This window comes from Saccostrea cucullata, unplaced genomic scaffold, assembly GCF_032062105.1.
Source record: "Saccostrea cucullata isolate Sc308-1 unplaced genomic scaffold, CSIRO_AGI_Scuc_v1 ctg4428, whole genome shotgun sequence".
NCBI lineage: Eukaryota > Metazoa > Mollusca > Bivalvia > Ostreida > Ostreidae > Saccostrea > Saccostrea cuccullata.
Window position 1 is genome coordinate 1 of NW_026936651.1, and position 22126 is coordinate 22126.

At 32.3% G+C, this 22126-nt stretch overlaps 3 protein-coding genes across 3 annotated transcripts; 1 reads left to right on the forward strand and 2 right to left on the reverse strand.

Moving 5' to 3' along the window:
• Positions 1–378: 378 nt before the first annotated feature.
• Positions 379–12606, reverse strand: LOC134246106 (protein ECT2-like; the record flags this gene model as incomplete). The annotated part of the gene is made up of 20 exons (XM_062728381.1): positions 12525–12606; positions 10448–10531; positions 9792–9865; positions 9366–9545; positions 9028–9114; positions 8671–8778; positions 8299–8397; positions 7842–7941; positions 6621–6736; positions 6435–6497; positions 5502–5727; positions 5206–5330; positions 4857–5045; positions 3747–3857; positions 3274–3370; positions 2180–2261; positions 1928–2006; positions 1083–1202; positions 678–816; positions 379–533 (listed from the first exon to the last, which is right to left on the reverse strand). Coding segments are annotated over exons 1-20 (2280 nt in total), but the record flags the coding sequence as incomplete, so codon positions are not given.
• Positions 12607–13084: 478 nt separating this feature from the next.
• LOC134246108 (putative lipoyltransferase 2, mitochondrial) lies at positions 13085–15170 on the forward strand. Its single transcript, XM_062728384.1, has 2 exons — positions 13085–13602; positions 14811–15170. The coding sequence occupies exons 1-2, from the start codon at positions 13140–13142 to the stop codon at positions 15122–15124; spliced, it is 777 nt and encodes a 258-aa protein (XP_062584368.1). The 5' UTR covers positions 13085–13139; the 3' UTR covers positions 15125–15170.
• Positions 15171–15386: 216 nt separating this feature from the next.
• Positions 15387–20729, reverse strand: LOC134246107 (cilia- and flagella-associated protein 300-like). Its single transcript, XM_062728382.1, has 7 exons — positions 20558–20729; positions 20065–20146; positions 19444–19513; positions 18982–19148; positions 18182–18354; positions 15741–15807; positions 15387–15522 (listed from the first exon to the last, which is right to left on the reverse strand). Exons 1-7 carry the CDS (start codon positions 20656–20658, stop codon positions 15394–15396), a joined length of 789 nt encoding a protein of 262 aa, XP_062584366.1. The 5' UTR covers positions 20659–20729; the 3' UTR covers positions 15387–15393.
• Between the last annotated feature and the right edge of the window lie 1397 nt (positions 20730–22126).

Here is a 22126-nt window from a genome sequence, read left to right on the forward strand (position 1 = left end):
ATATGAAACGGCAAATTTCTGTTCTACAGAAGAAACTAAATAATCCAACACCTTAATAACTGTCTCATTGTGAATTATAATCTTTAATTTTTTTTTTCCAATTTACATTTCCGTGTGTTCTGAACTCTATATATTTTGACATCCTACATCTTAATCCTTCAAAGCCATAAATAATGGCAATATTAAAATAGCCTTTGTAAAATATAGGTGGAGGAAATATGTGTTGTGATTTACAACAGCTGCTTAAATCCAAAAAAGTTATGGTAAAATAATACTCATAATACATCATAACTGAAATAAATATTGAGGTGCCTGAAATTTTAAAATATCTTCTAAATAAATTATAAAATACATAAACAAAGTCCTGGGAAGACTTACATGGTCAGCCAGACACCTGGTCTGAGCTATAGACCTGGCTAGAGAGGTCAGGAAGTGAAATTTATTGAAGTCTGTCTCATCTATCATGAAGCTGTATAGTTTGTCCTTGTCATCTGTATGGGACCGACAGATGATCCCAAAACTGTTCTGACAATCTGAAATGAAAGTTAAGCTTTCTTTAAACAACATGTACCTGTAGGAATTGTACTTAAAGTATACTATAAGATAAGGAAATCTTTTCATATGTACAATTGTATATGTACCATAAAACAATACAATTGTAACTATTAGTTTATTACCTTCCGATTCTCTGTAGTTAATGACCCGTTTGACTGACTTCAGCTGTAGAAGACCCAGGTGTTTGTACTGTTTCTGTGGACTCCTCCTTAGGGCAGGGCTCTTTGCTGTGCTGCCATATTTGGTTCTTCGCTTACAGATCTAACCAAATAGTCCCATGCAAATGATTTACATGTATATACATTTATCTCCAAAAATCAAAGATATCTTATTTTTCTCTTTCCAGACAAAGAAAAAAATGAATCCAGTTTTATCCATATAAATCAGTACACTTTTAACCAATTATAAAGGTACACAATACAAATAGTTGCTTTATATTCAAGGTACTTTCAGAAAATTTCAATCTTATGAGTAATACATTTTTTTCATAATTTTAATATTGATACTGAAAATGAATGCCCACTAACCTCCAGAGTATCTGTAAATAGGAACAATGACAGGGGGAGACTCCGTCCACATAACTCATCTGACAACTCTATCACATCAGCCTTACTGACAAAACTACGGTGGGAGGATAGGATGGTAGCCTGTAAAATATATAATCAGCCTTACTGACAAAACTACAGTGGGAGGAGAGGAGAGTAGCCTGTAAAACATACAATCAGCTGATGTAGTAACTGCAAGACTGTGATATTTTATTAATTGACTATTCCATAGGAATTTTGTTTTTCTTGCAATTTATAGATATTTTTTTTACAGCAAGCAGTAGGTATACTAGACTTTCTGTAAAAATCAATCATTTATCAGTAAAGTTGAATTGCGAAACATTAGTAAAAGCATTAGAGCATTGGTCTGAAATTGTCAATTGACTGTCAAAAAGTTGCATAGACTTATAAAAGCCAATTGCAAATCCCTACAAAATACCCCAAAATTAATACATCCATCTTGTAACCAAACAATACTTGTAGGTAAGCAAATGCAGGTACCCATGTCTATCCCGTGGTCCCCTTAACTATACAGTTTTTTTGTTTTTCATGCCTCATTGAATATGATACTTATTTGGTTTTCATGCCTCACTGACTATGATACTTACAGGACAGTTATCAATTTCATTAATAATATGATACTTACAGGACAGTTATCGATTTCATTCATATGATACTTACAGGACAGTTATCGATTTCATTCATAATATGATACTTACAGGACAGTTATCGATTTCATTCATATGATACTTACAGGACAGTTATCGATTTCATTCATATGATACTTACAGGACAGTTATCGATTTCATTCATAATATGATACTTACTGGACAGTTATCGATTTCATTCATAATATCAAACATCACAACCTGGTTCTCAGTTTTCCTTTTATCTTCATTGATATGTCTGAAAAGTAAATTACCGGGTAAATAAAAGAAATAATCCCCAGTTTTCATACAAAAACAAACTTCTGTTTGTACGTGTTCATCAATGATATGTAAATACATATACATGTGTAAGCTGTTACATGTAAATACAATATAGCCATATAATATTTTTCCAGGAAAAAATCAACTTACGTCATAATTTCTTTAACAAGGTCTATGGCATTTTCTAGTCTCTCGTAATCAGGATTATCTTTACTGGTTTTCTTTATTATATCTATAAAAAAATTTCATTGATCATTATTTGTCCTAATCAGTATGCATGGAAAGATTTAAGAACATAGGAATATATAAGAAAAATCTTTAAAAATCTGTTTCTCAAGAACCACTGGGCCAGGAAAGATGAAACTCATGTGGAATAATCCTCAGGTAATGTAGATTCAATTTTGTTCAAATCATGACCCCCAGGGATAGGGTGGGGCCAAAATGGCCGATCAAAGATTTACATGGGAATATATAGGAAAAATCTTAAAAAATCTTCTTCTCAAGAACCACTGGGCCAGGAAAGATGAAACTCATGTGGAATCATCCTCAGATAGTGTAGACTAAATTTTGTTCGTCATGATCCCCGGGAGTAGGGTGGGGCCACAATGGCCGATCAGTTTTACATAGGAATATATAGGAAAAATCTTTGAAAATCTTCTTCTCAAGAACCATTGAGACAGGAAAGATGAAACTCATGTGGAATTATCCTCAGGTAGTGTAGATTCATGTTTGTTCAAATCATGACCCCCGGGGGTAGGGTGGGGCCAAAATGGCCGACCAAAGTTTCACATAGGCCCAGTGGTTCTTGAGAAGGATTTTTTAAAAATGCCATTTATTTTTCTCTAATTCATAATTATCTCCCCTTGAAAAAGGGTGTGGCCCTTCATTTGAACAAACTTGAATCCCATATACCTAAGGATACTTTTTGGCAAGTTTGGTTGAAATTGGCCCAGTGGTTCTTGAGAAGATGAAAATGTGAAAAGTTAACGACAACAACGACGACGACAGAAAACGGACAAATTTTGATCAGAAAAGCTCACTGAAGGCTCAGGTGAGCTAAAAAGCACAGCATTGTTATGTAATAAAGGCAGGAAAAAAGCCCTTCTAGAAATTTAATGCATATATGTAAAATTGCATAATCCAGATGCTGTGAATTTTGAAAGCTTCTTATTCCTTTAAATACGTATTACGTATTTTGACATTCAATACTTCCCGTGTATAACTATTTTCTATTTCAGACTTACCTCCAAGAAGCAGAGAAACACTGGGAAGTCTCTGAACAGGCCGAATCAACAACTCTGTCAGACTCTGACGACCACACTCGGGTTTACTCCGACACACCTACAGTGTAGCACAAACTTATTGATAATCATTGAAGAGGTGAGGCAACCAAAAAAAAAAAAATACATTTACAGACACAAACAAATTTATTATGAAATTTCATTTGACATGTTCCCAAGAAAGATTCAACTTTTCAGCTGGCTCATAAACTAAACTTCAAAAAAGTCTGAAAATCTGGGCCTCTAAATTGAATTCTGTACATGCAATAATAACTACATGAATAAAGAGAATAATTTATCAAATTAAATCAATTAATATTTCATGCAAAAATAAATGAAAAGGATCAAACTGAAGGCTCTCAATCTACAAATGTTCTCTCTCAGGGAGAGAATTTTTTTATCAATAGGTATGTATTAGTGTTTGAATTAGTACTTACTTTAAGGAAAGCATGGAATCTTGTGTTTGTTTTATCACATTTAGCTATGGTTTCTTTTGTTTGTTCAAAGTAATTCACAAAGGGAGGATATGCCTTCAGCATTGCTTCAGCCTGCAAAATAAACAAACGTGTATCAACATGTATTTATAAAAGTCATTTTCAAGCTGTAACTCTGCAAGTCAAAAGTTCAAAGAAAGAGAAACAAAATCCAGAGTTCTTGAAATCTTTCAGTTCTGTCTGCAAAACCGATAAAAACAACCAAGGACTGATTACTTTGCATTCTGTGTCAGTTCAGATGACCGGTAAGTGTTGACAGAGGAACTTGCGAAAATCCGACTAAATTTCGTACAAATTCCCTATAAGCGACCAATCGTAATCTTTCAAACGCTTTTTCTGCATCTTGAAATGGCTTCTTCAATGAATGCAAGTGCCAAACTATGATTGGTAAACTGTTAAAACAAGTTTGTTGTGTAAGCCAGGTGAGAACAATCAACATGATCGAACTAGATGGAAAACTTACACAAGAATTCAAAGAAAAAATATTATATGACGATCAAATCGGCATAAAATGTGCAGTGTTTATAGATGCCATGTTTATTGATAATAAAATTCATATACTGTAAATCACTTTTTATTCGCAAGAACTTTATTTTCGCGTAATTACGCGAGACAGTGTGCTCGCAAAAATTTAATTCTCGCGTATAATAGTATTCCTTAAGATTATATAGAGCAATAACCACAATTCGTGAAAATTTTGTCTCGCTAATCAAGAGTTAATGACTAACTCGCGAAAATAAGGTGTCGCGAAAATTAAGTGATCTACAGTACATTTTTTATTGAATTTAATTTGGACTGATAGAAATCTGTCTGGATTGACAGACTTCACATTGCAGACAGTCCAAATGGCTGACAGCAGAAAAAAGATTTCAAGAACTCTGAAAAACATTTCTTTTGAACTGCAACTTTGCAAGTCACAATTTCTCAGAGAAAGAAATACATTCAAATAAAAAAAACCAATGAGCGCCTTTTATTCAAAATGTTTTCTGGGTATTTACCTACTTAATAACACTTTGAACTCTAACCTCTTTTGAGATAACCTGACCTACTTACATGTTTTGATATGACCTGACCCACTAAGCATTCTTCTGTCCAGTTTTCCATCATGGCTGTCAGCTCCTCTTTGATTTCACAGTGAACTTTGTAGATAGGAGGAATGTTACCAAATATCAGCTTGATATCTTGTGGGGCCAGAATAGCACCATGGTATTGATTGGGTTTCTCTATTTCTGATTTAAAAACCTACAATTACATGAATCATGATAATGCTTTGAGATACATGTTCAATGCAGTTTAGTCTGGTGAAAGATCTGTCATATTCTAGTCTGTTACATACATGTTTATGTATACATCATTTCACAAAGAACTGACATTTTTTAATGATGTAAAAAAATCTTCTTACATTTAAAATGGTGTGCAAAATGCCAACATAGTTCTTTTCTGTTTGGAGTAATTCCATGACAACCTGTTGTCTGGGAGATAACTTAGATGGCATGACCTTTGACTTTTCTTCATTTTCAGCTGTTTCTTTAAATAGAGTAAAAAAAATCATGTTAACATGATTTACAAGAAATTAGATTTAACACTAAGATATAGAGTCATCATGTAAGATTTACAACATTGACATTCATAAAAATTTTACCAAATATACCTAACAACTAAAATTAAAACCCAAAACATTAAGTGTTAACGACTAACCAGCCAATGCATCTGATTTATCTGGAGTATGTGAGGCGTCCAGAAATGAACTAGGACTCATGGAAATCCGACTGTATTCACTGCTGGACCGTCGTTTGTATAATGGGGAGTCCAGCTCACCCTCTGCAGCTAGCTGTGCTATATTCTCCTTTAACCTCTTTCTTTTGCGGGATTTGGATCCAGATATAGACCGACCAGGAGTAAATACTGACTCAGAATTTGTTTCCTTTTAAAATAAAAAAATATTTACATATATTATGGTACAAACGATATTGTTTGTTAAGAGTTTACATTGTATCTTGTTGCTTCACTCATGCTCAAAAATTTCGGCAGATTTTTTTTTTACCGTTTGAAAAAAATTGAGCATACAAATTTAATGATCGGGATGCGTAGTTAAAGGTCACAAACACAGAAAAATTTTTTTCATTTATGTCTATGTTAAAGACTCTCTATCCCAAGAAAGGAAACTTGTTTTATTGAAGGCTGTTGAAAATAATAAAGGGCATTTTGGAGCTGTTATTTATGTGTTATTTGACCATAAAGTCAGTACCTTAGTACATTGTATAAAGCAGATCTATAATCTTCAGATTTTACTTGGCTCTATGGTAGGTAGGAGGAATGAAAACAAACATGGGGTAACAATCCTGACTTTTGACAGTAGAATAGGCCAAGGGTTTTTGAGTATTGAGCAAATCAAAACAAGTAAAAAAAACTGCATCAAAAATACACATATGTTATATTTTATCTTAAAAATTATTATAACCAAATAAAACATTTTCTTCATTAACGAAAGATTACCCCTATTCAACAATTTAAATGATTTTGCTACAGGGATATGTATGTGGTGGATGTTTTGCATTTAATAAGTTGTAAAGTAGTTAAATTACATGTAACTAATATGTTATAATATAACACAATAAACTACCACTTTACCTTTTGATATTCATAAAATCTTTCATCAGAGCAGGCCTCAATTTGTATACTCCCCCAAAACCACTGAAAATATAAAACAATGAACAACATTTTTAATAAATGGCTATTAAATTTTAAAAAAATTTTACTTTGAAAATTAAGCAAGCATGATAATTGCTATATCAAATTTTGCAGTTAAAGACTTACCTCTGCTCTGACTATAAAATGTGGTAGCACTATATCTTTAGGAAGCTCTGGTGTTTGTTGGTCATCCACCACTAAATGAGTACAGTCTTCATCACCAATCTCCGCAAATATTCCCCCTGAAAGACCACGGTAAAATAACACACCACGAAAAAGTTAGGAGAACATCAAAAGAAAATTTCATTTGATCATTTTTAACTCAAGTGTCTGTAAGAAAGCCATATCAAGGGGAAGGCTGAATAAATTGATTCCTAAAAAATATGCATGCATTCTATTTCAACAAGAGATTTTTGTAAAACACTTATGCCCCCCTCCCCCAAAACTGGAATTTTTCCAACTCCAAAAGGGCATAACTCTGTCAAAAATGGCGCGATTGTACCGAAAACAGAAAAGATATTCATCTGTTAAAATCTGTATACCAAATTTCATTTCAGTATGTGCAACCTCTGCAAAGAAAATGACCAGAAACTGCAAATAATTGGAATTTTTTCTAAGCCCAAGGGGCACAACTCTGTCAAAAATGGCGCAATCAAACCCAAAACAGATCTTGACCTAGATATTTAACTGATAAATCTGTGTACTAAATTTCATTTCAGTATGTGCTACGGTTGCGAAGAAAATGAACCGAAAAAGCAAATAATTGGAATTTTTCTAAGTCTAAGGGGCATAACTCTGTCAAAAATGGCGCGATTGTACCCAAAACAAAACTTGGCCTAGATATTCATATGATAAATCTGTATACTAAATTTCATTTCAGTATGTACAACGGTTGCGAAGAAAATGAACGGAAACTGCAAATAACTGGAATTTTTTCAAGTCCAAGGGGCATAGCTCTGTCAATAATGGTGCAATTGTACCCAAAACAAAGCTTAACCTAGATATTCATCTGATAAATCTGTACGCTAAATTTCATTTCCGTATGTGCAACACTTGCAAAGAAAATGAACGGAAACAGCAAATAATTGGAATTTTTCCAAGTCCAAGGGGCATAACTCTGTCAAAAATGGTGCGATTGTTCCAAATACAGAACTTGACTCAGATATTCATATTATATATCTGTATACCAAATTTCATTTCAGTATGTGCAATGGTTGCGAAGAAAATGAATGGAAACTAAGTGGATATACAGACCGACGGACCAAATGACAGACAGCAGCAAAGCAATATGCCCTCCCTTCTTTGAAGGGGGGCATAAAAATTTTGCAGCATGGCTGGTTTACAAACCATTTCCTGCAGTGACTTCTTCCATATGCTTTTTATCCTCTTCACTAAAACCATAAAAACACAAGCAGCATTTGTAGAATGGGGGAACCCTGTGTTGTACCTGTAAGAACAATACACTTCGTTGATACATATATGATCAGTATACATGTACAGCCAAACTTTAAAACATATTATTGTTAAATATGTACATAGCAAAGAAGGATAGAGAGCCAAACATCTTATTTTTCTGACAATTGAAAAACAGTTTGAATATTTTCAACTCTTAATATTTGAAATACATATTACTGTTTTTAAGCCTTTCCCACACTCCTGATATTGAAGAATTATCATCTTAACACACCAATCTCCAATTCATCATTCAAATGTACTCACTAAGTATTGAGTCCTTTTCATGAATATTTGCCAAAAACATGTTAATTTATTAAACATTTAGTGAGTAATATCTCTGTCAATATACCATTTTTTCATCTGCCTTCATTCCAATGACATCCCTATCTGCCCATACTTTGTAGATCCAGTCTGTTTTCACAATGGGAATTTCTAGACTACTGGCAAGCTGCAAATATCAAACGTTTTCTTACAATTACATCTCACTGTTATACAATATCAGACATGCTCATTGCTTAATGAAGGATTTCCTTCCTTCAAATTCCATACTTACAATGTGTATGAACAAGTAAATTCAGTTGTCAATTTTCACAAAAAGTTAGCATTTTAATTTGCAAATACAAGCTCACAATATATTCAGGTATTGGCAGTCAAATAAACAGAATAAGTTGCATTTTGTTCAATATTAATGGATTGTTTTCTCAAGATAACAAGTACCCACCCTGTATTTAGGACCATCTGTGCAGTCAGCGATGAGGTGAGTTACTTTGGAGGAAACATCTCTACGTACACTCCCTCCCATATGGTGCACTATTTCTGCTAAAGGCCTCTGGAAAAGTAATTCAATTTGTAAATCTAAATTCTGCATTACTTGGTAGAGTTTCTAGACCTTTTTCAATGATTTACTTTGATTTCCAATTTTTCTCCATCAGTGACTGTACATTGTGCAAAATTCAATACCTACTCTAGTCTATGAAATGACAATATATTCAGAATATATTTTTTATTTGTGCTGGTCTGCTGGGGAAATAATTTTGTATTTATCCTTACAGTATTTTTTGTTCAATATTATACATACAGCCTCTTGTTTATCCAAACCAGTAAAGCACAATATAACTCCTTCCATAGCTGTACAGTATAAAGGTCTGGAATGGCATGGTATCTCCTGAAAAAGTGGCCACAGAAAATAAACATCAAAATTGATGAAACAATCTTTGTTTTAATACCACATAGACACTTAACTTTTTTTAAATCTCAGATGTTGGCATCTTGAATATCCTGATATATTGTTTTTGAAGTCTCAACAACCTTCACTTTAACAAAGTTTGACTACATTTATCTAATAATCTTTGTGATTCTTAATTTTTCTTTATCTTAGTTTAAAACTAAAGGACTAACATATTTTTCTTTTGTCACCTTGTTTTCTTTGGCACAAAGCAGTATCACAGGTGGGCCAACAATGTTTGCCTCAGCTTTGTAGAGATTGTGAAAAACATCACCTCCAAACTCAGACAGAACAAAAACTGTCTCAATCTCCGAAGCCATGTGAATGAAGTCCATTCCTGTTTCAGACATACGGGTCTTAACACCCATAGTCTACAAAATTTTTTATGTGTAATGTATTGAAAACAAGTAAAGATCCAACATAAAGTTATACCTTAGATTCAACAGTACTTATTTACATTTTGAGGCAGAGAGATAAGAATATCAAAATTAATTTTATATGGATTAACATCATTAAATAATCGCAAAAAAGCACAAAAAAAACAATTAAAAACAAACAAACAAATATTGAAAAGAAATGAATTTCCCACACATATCAGTGTGCTTAATAAATTTTACCTTGAGAGCTTGTTGCAGATCTTCATTTTCTTGAGTCGTTTCTCCAACTAAAACTACCTGCATGGGTCTATCCTCTATAAAAAATAAATTTTTTATTAGTGATGTAGAAAGAATCACAACTTGTTGTAAAGTTTTGAATGATTATGTGTATACCTTTAAATTTCACTAAAGTTATGAGATTTTGCCTCGAACTGAACTTATACAAATTTGTTATAATGTTTTCTTTGGAAAATATGAATGAAGTAAATGAAATAATACTCAGATAATACAGAATTAATGAATTTCAGTAAAGTTTAATAATATGTTAGTCACTGATTTATAGATGGAACATGCACATCTAGCACACTTGATTATAAAAGGATTATAGTTCTATAAAATGTCCCATGTTATTTTTTAAAATTCAAATTATGTGTGGTATTTACGATTCATATACGATAAATATTAGCATATGATTAATGTAGTTAGACAGTATTAATAACAGAGTAAAGACTAAGATGCAGGCATATATCATATATGTATATATCAACTATATCCCTCGATTAAATTTAAATACCCAGATATGCAGCCAGATATGTGTAACAATATATACTTCTATAGTTTACTACATTATTATGATTATAATGTATATGATCTGCTACATTTTGCAGATGACATACCCCTCATAAAATGTTTATAGTATGACATTTTTGTCATAGGCGAGTGCTTTAATTGCAGTACACGAGTTGCCCCAATTTTATAAGCTATAATAGAATGAAAAATAACTTAAGATATTGATACATATGGAAAATGATTTGGTCAAATTATCCAAAACTTTTAGAGAATATCATTCTGTTTAGCATGGTTTAGGGCTTATCATGTTTATTAGGGATGGGTATCGCCAAAACTTTCGTATCGCGATATATCATGATTTTGTTTCCAAAATATCACGATAATATCGTGATATTTTTACAAGCAATTTTTACAATGATTTTAAATGAATAGTCATTATTTTTCTGAAAAATATGCTTATAGTGATTCATATTATCTATTAAAAAAAAAATAACAAAATTTCAATTTTTTGAAATTTTTATGTACATAAAAAAAAAATTTTATAAATTTAAAATTGATATTAAAATGCTGAAAATTGTTTCTCACCTTTTACAATATTTTTTTAGACTTTCTGTAATTGTAATTTGAAAGATTGAACAAATAAATGAATAATTTCTGGACATTATAATAGGAACCTAAATATTGGTATTTAGATCTCCATATCATGATACATATCACACAACAAAAAATCGCAATATACCAGTATACTGATTAAATTGCACATCCCTAGTGTTTATGTAAAAAAAAAGTTTTACTTTAATTCCTAGATTCCTTATTATGAAAAACCCCAGTCAATAATTTACACATATATCAACTTTTATCTCCAAAAGTAATTCGATACACAATAATACTGTAGATCACTAAATTTTCGCGACACATTATTTTTGCGAGATAATCATTGACTCTTGATTAGAGAGACAAAATTTTCACGAATTGTGATTATTGCTCCATATAATCTTAAGGAATACTATTATATGCGAGGATTAAATTTTCGCGACCATACTGTCTCGCGACACAATTTTTACTAGCGACTTACGGACATGAGTTAATTTCTCACAAATAAAAAGTGATTTACAGTTGGTAAACATATTAAAGGTGCATAGACACAGATTTGATATTAATATTTTCTAACATGTTCTTATAATTCCATAAGTTGTATGTTTCCATCACATTTCATACGAAAATATAATAAAACATTTCATACGAAAATATAATAAAAATCTTATTTTTTCTCGAAGTTATTGAACTTTTTTGGGGGGAAGTTATTTATCATTATGCATACCCAGTTACAAAAGCAAACCCAATCCCTTGCAATGGAAGTCTGTGCTCAATGTTGTGTACAGTTTAAAAATTGAATACATCCCTGAAACATACACAGTTTTTGTAAATAGGACACAAGCTCTCTTTTTGTTAATGTTTACGTTTCACCGGGTGTGTTCATTATTGTTAAACTCTGCGCACACCACTGAGCACGGACTGACCAAACTGATGTGTTGGATTTATTTTAGCACGTCTACTCTGAATTTTCTGTATTATAATTTTAATAATTTTCATTATATAATTTTAATATTATTCTTCGTTAAAACACAATAAAATTGTTACTTTTTTCAAGTATGAGGGATCAAGTTAAAAATTGTGAAGGTGTAAGGTTGCGTCAATCAAACACGTCTAGAAATTTGAAGTTTCAATAACTTCGACAAAAAATGAGATTTTTTTAATATTTTCGTATGAAATGCTGTGAAAACATATAAGATATGGGATTATACAGAACATTTTAGAAAATATTAACATCAAATCTGTGTCTATGCACCTTTCAAAAAAGTCCTTTTGTGACAAATAGCTGCAGATCAGTAGAAAACATTAAAAATATATAAAAGGTTTTATATATTTGTCTTTGATCATAGACAAATATATAAAACAAACCATAACGCTACAGAAATTTCTGCAGCTACTTTAAGGTCATAAAATCATTTTCCTTAACAAAACTTGGTCATGGGATATTGCAGTGATGTACAAAACATACCCCAAAAAAATGTCCTTTAATTGTGACAAATGTACAGCAGGAGACACTTTAAAACTTCGTTTTATTTCCATGAAAACATTAAAAAGATATAAAAGAATACAAAATCAGATAAATTATTTTACCATCTTCTTTCTTTGAAGCCTCAAGAGGCTTGGATTCTGTCGCCATTGTCGGCTATTCCTTTGAAAATGGCGCTGTTTAAATCGTACGGAGACTAAATCGTACGATGATTTTGATTGGCTGTTAAGATTTCTCAGAAAGTTAACTTGTACTGAAAAAAATCAATATCCATGTAACTATCATGAAATACTGATGGCATTTAAATCATTATATGTTATCCACTTTTAAAAAAGAAAAATAATAAAAGAAAAAAATTAGTGGATGTGATTAACAGTATTTAAAACAAAGAAATTATTGAACGAGTTAGCTTGAATAAATTTTATACTTTCATTTTCGTTTTATCTTCACTGACAGTTGGCAGACAACAAAGGGTAACTTATAGTTAATTAAAGACAGCTTTTGTCAATTTTTTGTTGGAAAATATAAAAGATTATCAGAATTTTTGATTTCATAAATAAAATGAAATGTACACGTCAGTGTATACATATATTTTATTCCTTTACTATTGACCTTGGATTTTAAGATGTTTGATGTACAAATAAGTTAAGACTTACGAAATTTCGTTTTCTTGATTCAGGTTTAAAAGATGTGATTGAGACATTTTTTGGTGTCAACCTATGAAAATGGATGGAGCATTACGACTTATCAAGGTTGTCAATCTTGGTCGAATGGGCTTCAGGGCTGCAGAGCAGGTTCAAAACAATTACAAACAGAAACATTTCGACTTTTTCCATGGAAGAACACCATCTGCAGAAAATACTTTGTTGTTAGTTGAGCACGATCCTGTATATACAATAGGAATTAGAAGCAAAAACTATGACAAGGAAACTGAGCAAAAATTACTTGGCACTGGAGCAGACTTTGTCCGAACAGATCGTGGTGGCCTAATAACGTTCCATGGACCTGGACAACTGGTAGCCTATCCAATTATAAACCTGAAGCACTTTAAACCTAGCATGAAGTGGTATGTGTGTGCACTAGAGAAAACTATGATTGACACCTGTAAAAAATTTGGATTAAAAGCAAATGCCAATCAAGAAACAGGCGTGTGGATTGAAGATAGAAAAATAGGAGCAATAGGTAGGTTGAAAGAAACATTAGGCTACTAACTGTTAATTAGATACTGTGAATTAAGCTAAAGCTAGAAGTGAAGACTGGCAATATGTAGTTCTGTCCATTTGCATAATGCATGTATTAAACCATAAATATATCTGCATTTAAGGATATCCGATCCTCAGCCAGGAAGGATAACTCTTTAATTTATAATTTAATTTAAAAAGTCTTAAAATAAAGCTTGAAATTGAAATTTTTTTCATGCAACAATTTCCATTGTATGCCTTTACATATGATTCAATGTTCTTTAAAGTTTTAACAAATGGTTTTTAAATATATCTGCATTTAAAGTTAACTGAAAACAAAGATCAATATCTACAGGGGGGGGGGTCACAGTTTATGTAAATGATGACAACTATTCAAATTAATTTTTTTCTATATATGAAATAATGAAAAACATATAATTATTATATTAAACTTATCATTTTCCCCCTATTTTATAGAGTAATCTTTCTCTAAAAGATAAATATTACCAGTATTTCATCTTAAAATCTTAAAATACCATTATGACAGTCAAATGGGTTCAATCTCTTATGTCAGATGGCTCAGTAATTGGTAGATTCAGGGGGCCTGGGTTTGCAATCTGATTAAAATCATATCCTTGATCCTCTCCTTTATTCTTTTATTTTCACTACACATTACACAATGATCTTCGTATAGTGAAAATAAAAAAAAAATAAAGGAGCAGATCAAAGATCTGATTTTGCGAAAATAAAAAAATAAAGGAGTGACCTTGGAATTTCTTTCCATCAGATTGCTTGGGTTTGAATCTTAATCTGGTCTGCTATATTTATCTCCTCTCCTGTTACATTTGGTGCCATGACCAGGATATGACAAGTTAAAGACCTGCCAGGAAAAAGCTTGAGGTTGAATTTTCAGGGGGTCAAAGATCTTTGTGGTAATCAAACAGGTTTGATTGCTGGTGCCAGAAACCTCAGTTGGTAGAGCAAGCAACTGGAGAATCTAGAGGCCCGGGTTTGAATTCCATTCTATTTTGCAATCATTTGCTGCATTTTTCTCCTCTCCCTGTACACCAGAATGGGAAGTTTGAGCAGATTGAAATATCACACTTGTTTTGCTGGGCATATTTTTATTTTATTTGTCTGAAGTGTCCAATCATATAGATCTATTGTAAGACAATTTATAATATCTTTTGTTAAATTTCTCCTCTTCAGGAATTCATGGAAGTCGTTATGTTACTACTCATGGGATATCTTTGAACTGTAACACAGACTTAGATTGGTATAAACATATTGTTCCCTGTGGGATTGAAGACAAAGGGGTCACATCCATCACTGAAGAACTTGGATCCGAGGTCAAAGTTCAAGATGTTTTATGGCCATTTTTGGAGAGCTTTAAGAGACAGTTTAATTGTGATCTCTCATTTGAATATCTCTCAAAACAAGATCTTTCACTCATAGAAGAAAGTGAAAAGAAACGTAAACAAATGATTTTAGAATCAGCAATAAGAATGAAGAATCAGGTATAATTTAAGTTTTGAGCTTTATTTTAATAAATTATTTATCAACCATCAATATTTGTTGACATTTTTAATAAGCAGTTCATCAGTCTATCTTTATAAATAGAAGCTTAGATTGTAGGTTCTTAACCTGTGGAAGAAACATATCACCAAACTAAGTTCTTGTCCAGTAATTTGGACAAAGAGCATAGTTATTTCCTGGAAGGGACACAATGAACATGGAGAGATTCTCACTCCTTTGAATAGCCATCACATGTGATGTGTTGAAAAACAATATATCACTCAAATTCACTAGCACCAAAGTTGTGATATAGCACTGCTGCTGTCCTTTTTATTGGGTCAACCACAAGATATGAAAATGTGTTTTCATGGTCCACTTTTGCAGGATAAAACATTTCTTCACCATCCTAAAAGGAAATTGAAAGTAAATCTGAGGCATGTTTCACTAATGTGTTCAGAGTAAGTCTGGAAATGAAACACCATTCCAATATTTATATATTAATCACAGTATAACCCGTTTAAAAATTCTAAAATTGTTTTTAAAAAATCACTTATTATTATCCTGAGCAAAAGTAAATTCAGATACAGAATATGAATTTTTATCATAACATCTCTAACTACTCACTTTTGCAGTAATCTTGAACACACAGGAGACAATACTGAGCTCTTTAGTATCTGGATTCTTTTGAACACTTTGAATAGAAAATTTAATATAAATTATTATTACTTATGAACTTTTATGCACTTGCAGTAGAATATCAGCATGCTTTAAAAGTGAATTTTAATGTGAATTAGGAAATTAACAAGATGTAATTTATAATTAGGACAATCTGATTAAAACCAGATCTTTGTTATGCTAATCCCCATCTGTATTTGTCCTGTGTAGGTTGTCTGTCTTAAACTTTTGAACATTTTCAGTTTTTTCTCTTGAATTTCTAATCAATAAGCCATTACATGATTGATCAGAGTGATATATATCCTCCTCTATATATAAAAACCTTATATATAGAGGGGGTATATATATCACTCTGATCAATTATATAATGGCTTATTGATAGAAATTCAGAGGCCCAGTGATTGGGATAAGCACGCGCCCTGCGCCATAGTCGCATTAAATTTCAAAATGTCACATTAAAATTAAAATCACTGCGCCATGGTGGCGCATATATTATCACGCACTACATACTTTTAAACTTTGAGCTTTCCCCCAAGCGCTTGTAGTATTTCCCAAAACAATCGCTGTCAATTTACGCTTGATAAAATAGTATTTAATGTCGTTCAATTAAAGCGTTCTTATGGGTGCAAAACACAGTTTTATGTATGACGTTATCAGGACGTTACTTGGTGAGGGACAAGCAAAACTGACCCCTATAAAAAAATAAAATGGAGGCTTGTTACATAGACTTCTGCATATCAATGGAAAGATAAAATTGTGAATTTTGTAAATATCCAACTATAATACATTCATCAATTACTACTAGGGGGTATTTGACACCTGAAATATGGGGGATATTGGGTTGTTTATGCATCCATTTTCAGTGCACCTATGCATTTTTAACCCCCCTGCTCAACAAAAACAGAAAAAATCAGACAAAATAAGTTGTATGCATTTCACAGAACAAGTCCTAAGGTTTTCTTTTAGTGTGCTTTTAGGGTACATTTTCCACCTCTTGAAAGAGCTACATTACCTGCTAATTGACTCATGCAATTCTGCACATGTGAAAACTGGATGTTTTGGGAGTTATCTCCCCCTATCAAAAAGTCTCACATCTTTTTTTCTAAAAGTGAATGCACATTTTTTTCTATAAATATTAAGATAAGACTCTACTTTATGCGAATAAAAACAAAAAAGATGCAGTTTTCATCTAGACTCCTATATATAGCAGGAAAATCCCTACCCAGCATGCTTCTCTCTGGGAAACTGTGTTTAGCTACCTATGACTTTCTTTTCTCCAGTATCTAATCAAACAGTTACGTGTTTTCTGATTGGCTAATGCGCACGAAATAAACTGGTGTCAGGCGTGCAGCATGCTGCCTAAGAAAATACCTCGTACCGATAAGGGGCAGACTTTTCTTAATTTTAACAATCCTAACAAACAGAATTCAAGTACATCGGTAGAAAATGACCCGGAAGAAGTATATCATGCTGACAGAACGAATGGAGATGAATCTGGCGGTAAGACTGATGTAGTCTCGGAGGAAAAACCAAAACGAAAATTTAACATGAGTCGGAGGGAAGTATAGATCTAAACCAGGATTTAATGTCAAACATCGGAGACAAAAAATAAAGAATTGAAATTAATTTGCAGTGTTTATTTTCTGACACTTGTGAATTTAAATATACTAATTTTGTATCTTTTAATGTTGTCATTCAATAATTTGACAATTTCAATTAAGTCAAGTCAACTGAAATTCTAACAGCAAGTAATCAATTGCAAGTTTGTAACTAGGAAATGTCCCATTAAAAAGTCTGTTTGGCGCATTGAATTTTGAAATGTCACATTGACACTGACTTGGAGTGCGCCATTGTCACATTTACTCCCTAGCTTATCCCAATCACTGGAGGCCTGTGGAACCACTACGCCAATTTCCACAAATTTTGGCATCTATATGTAGCAACAACAGATGAAGCCCCAAATCTCTTTAATTTTATTGAACCAGCAACTCTGGGGCCTCGGGGATTGGACTTAATGCAACACCAGCATATCATAGCATAACAAAGATCTGATTTTATCAGATGGGAGTAAAGAAATATTCAGTACATATAATATTGCACTCTTCTAAGTATAAACTAGCTTTTGCAATGAAACTTAAGGTAAAATAATCTCTCTAACTTAAAAAAAGACCGTATTTGTATTGAGACCAAGAGGGATTAAAGTAAATGCCATAACTTTAAATAAATACCAGTTAAACTAAAGGTCAAATAATACTATATATAAGGTCAAAGTTCAAACTTGTACACTGATAATTTTTTTTCTTTCATTCATTGGTGAACAAAAATCCCTTTATGTACCTTGATATTTACAAATTTACTCAATGGTGGTGGTGGTGGTGGGTGGGGGATACCTGATTAAATCCTTGTAGAGCTGTTTGGTGACATCCAAGTACGGTTGTATTTCATCTTCAAACTGATTAAATCTTCCACCAAGGCAAAGATGGAAAAATATTCGGAATAAAAATTCATCCCTCTCTGAATCACTGTACAGACAATAGTTATCGGAATCATCAATTAACAGCATCTAAAATAAAATGAGTATGTTATTTAACATTATGATAAAGAGCCAATCAAAAAGGCTTAAAACATAATTTGTATTAAAGTCAGTATTTAGTTCTACTGTTTGTCATCATTTTGCTGTAATTATATTAAGACATAAATTTAAAGATGAATACAGTGCACATATCTAAACTACGTACATTGCAATTCTATTGCTTAACTAGATTTGGAGATATTCTAAAGAACTTTGGTACTTTATTTTTCTAGGAACAAATCTGAAAATCTTCAATTAATAAATGCTTCAAAAAAAGACTTGAAGGTATAAATAATTTGCAAAATATTATACATGTATAATCAATATGCATTGGCAGTATTTCGAGACAGAGTTTGAGAATGCATTCAACCACACTCTGAAATTACAAATTTTCGTGGAAGTTTAATTTTTGTTTTTTTTTCAACGTATGAAGAGATCCATGAATTCATGTCCACCACAAAATGTAAAGTATGTTACATTTTTAAACAATTCTTCATCCACGAAATCAAATCCCCCTGAACCAAGAGTTTTTCCTCAAACCACAAAAATTGACCCCACAAAATATGCGATTTTACAGTATTTGTTTTTGTTTTAAATTAATAAACATTTTAGATTTACTTTTCTTAATTCATCTGAGATCTGGAATTCTCCACAAAACTCATCAAAACATTTGCTGATGTGTCCTGACTCCCTCACTACACCTTTGTCTGTGAGTCTGTCAAAGAGAGTCATGGACAGGACAGAGCATGGTACAACCTCAGCCGTCACACTTGTAGCCGGAATTCCTAAGAGAAATTTGAGAAATTGTTATATATAATCATAACTCCCATTGTGGCAAAAAATTTTGACTTACTAAATGAATATACATTGGATATCAGTTGTTGAAAATTACCAATTAATATCCTTCTGTACTTGAGAAGATTTGAGATTTTCCTTTAAATTTTTTGGTAAAGCTTTGACCCCCATTTTGTCGTCTGTTGTTCTGACTTCCAAAATATCCAATTAAAAAAAACAAGCTTTTATATTTGTTAGATTATTGATGTTTTGCTATTCTGCCAGAGAAATTTGAAATGTATTTACCAACAACTGTCCACTTGTCCCCAGATATCATGCGTAAATTGGAAATTACTTTTGGATCCTTCATGAAGTCCTAAAAAAATATATTTCATTGTAACTATATGTACATGTCTGCTTGCATCAGTATAAACATATCTTTAGCTGTTTATTTGAAACTCTTAAAATTTTCAGAAATTATTCAAAGCATTTACTTAGTATAAATGCAATATATCATGCTGATAGAGTAAAGGTGGTTTTAATTTGCATTTAAATTTGAAAGAAGTGTTGAAGAGTTAGTTAGAAATTATCCCATAGAGTTGCAATGTATCAAAATAAAGCAGAATCTGCTAAGCCAATTACTGTAAACCAACTCTTATTCGTGACGAACTTATTTTGCGATTTACTGGGGAAGATTAGTTCGGGAAGATTAATTTTTTCAGGATCAAGCCTTTTCTTGATCTGTTTTTGATAGAAACAGAGACTTTAATGACCGGTTTGAAGTGAGAAATATTTGGGATGAAGAGGCTCTAGCAAACCTCGCAAAAATTTCTCACACGTGAATAAAAGTTGGTTTACAGTAATTAAAAAGTATAATTGTCTATTACTGTTTACTAAAACATTATGATATCAATATCATTTCATTACCTTTACAAAGTCATCCTTTTGATAAGATTGAAATGGTTGGTCAAAACTGAACATCTGTGCACAAATCCTTCCTTTCATTGACCTACAAAAGATTCTAGCTCAGTAAGCTCATAGTAAGCTGCAGATCTGTTGCTTTCTGCTTAGCTGCAATAATGTAGCCCTCTCCGATTTTTTTATCTGATGTTTTCTGGAGAGGCTCTCTCCCCCCCCCCCCCCCCCCAAAAAAAAAGGGGGGGGGGGGGAGAGGGCTACATTATTGCAGCTACTTTCTGCTGAAAAAATAATTCGGAGAGATAACGTTAAACTAGAGAAATTTTTGTCTATTCTAATTTTCTCAACCAGAGAGTTACAGTTCTACAGCTAGCTCATAGTTAATGTAAAAATTCCATTAATGCAGATATGCAATGCGCCATCAGGATGGAGCGCATCGGTCAGATGACCGAGTAGCATCACGCATAGCGTCTCTAGCAACATGGAACAAAGCTTTACTTACCATTTCATCAATAATTCCTTATTCTCCTTGCTTTCAAGAGAAGGGAATTTTCTTCCATCTAAATACTGAAACGTAAATTTTGGTTCATTATCTCCAGACATATTAATTTTTGAAATATTTTCTTGTTTTGGCGTGTCTAAAACATGTAAATCAATTTAATGCTTGAAAATTGTCGTAGTCTCAATAGCGTTTGAAGATTTTTGCCAACGCGTACCTTAAATGTTTCGATATCACTTCATTGGGAAGCAAAAACCCTCTTTTCACTACTATCTAGGTTTTTTTTTAAGTTAAACTGTATGTTTATGAAATTATACAAAATCACATTTAAAAACTTACTCATTTCAAGAAATGTTCATTTTTTATTACATTTTTAAAGGACATAGGTATGAAACTGATGTGCAATCCAAGACTGCTCTCGGAAAGTTTGACTTCAAATATTCATTTTCAAATGTTAACATGGAGTATGTTGCTCATTTAATGCTTTGATCAGGAGAACCGTATACACTGTAAAAATAGTCAAAAAGTTAAAATTGGAATAATAAAAAAAATAGCAAAACGTACGACTTTTCAACACTTTATGCAACAGATCCCGGTTTAAATTCAAGTCCATGTTTTCGACATCATAGACAGCTTTTTCTTTTAAAAAAATGAACTTGTAAATTTACTTATTTTGTCGACGCACATATGCAAATCATTTTGTACGTATACATGTTTATAAAAGACAATATATGTGTAGTTTTTGGAGTAAGGTCATCAACAATCTGTTGGAATTCCCATGGGTACTTATTGCGCCCCGTTATTCACAGGAGATATTTTTGTTTTAGTATATTCATATTTTTATGATTTTAAAAAAATCTACGTTATGACAGTAAAGTTTTTGCTGTGGCATTCAATACACTATATTTAAATATGGTGACGAAGTTTTATTAATTTACAATAATATATTCATTTTCATTTATAGGATGATTTCATTTATATCCCTTTTAACTAAAATAGACACCACAAAGTCTAACACATTTGTTTCATATCTGAATACTTTACTGTGGAAAAGTTACTAGTAATTGTTACCTGACGACAGAACTTTGTGATAATCGGGATGACTTCATCTTTTCTATCAACAATTTCACTTATTTATGCAACAATATACCATTCAAACCTGCACTTGGAATTATGTCTACCAGTCGATTCGATTTTCTATATATGAAAAATTTTTTAAAGGGTACAAGCTATTAACAAACAAATTGACGAAACAAAGGTATCAAAAGTTTTGTTTAAAAAGTCGACATTTCGCAAATTCTAAGGTCGATACAATGAACTCGCATCAAATCCAACCTATCATTATGTTTGCCCGATCATGACAGTTGTATATACCAACAGGAGATGCTTACTTTCCCATGATACCTGATCCCAACTCTGTTTTTAGAGTTCCATGTTTTCTCTGCTCCCAATCTGTATTGCTTCAATAGACGTTTTCATAGCTCAAATACTGTAATGTTCGCTATAATCGTAGTTCATCCTATGTGTACATGCGGATACATGTACATGTAGCTAAGGGTTGTCAAGGTGACG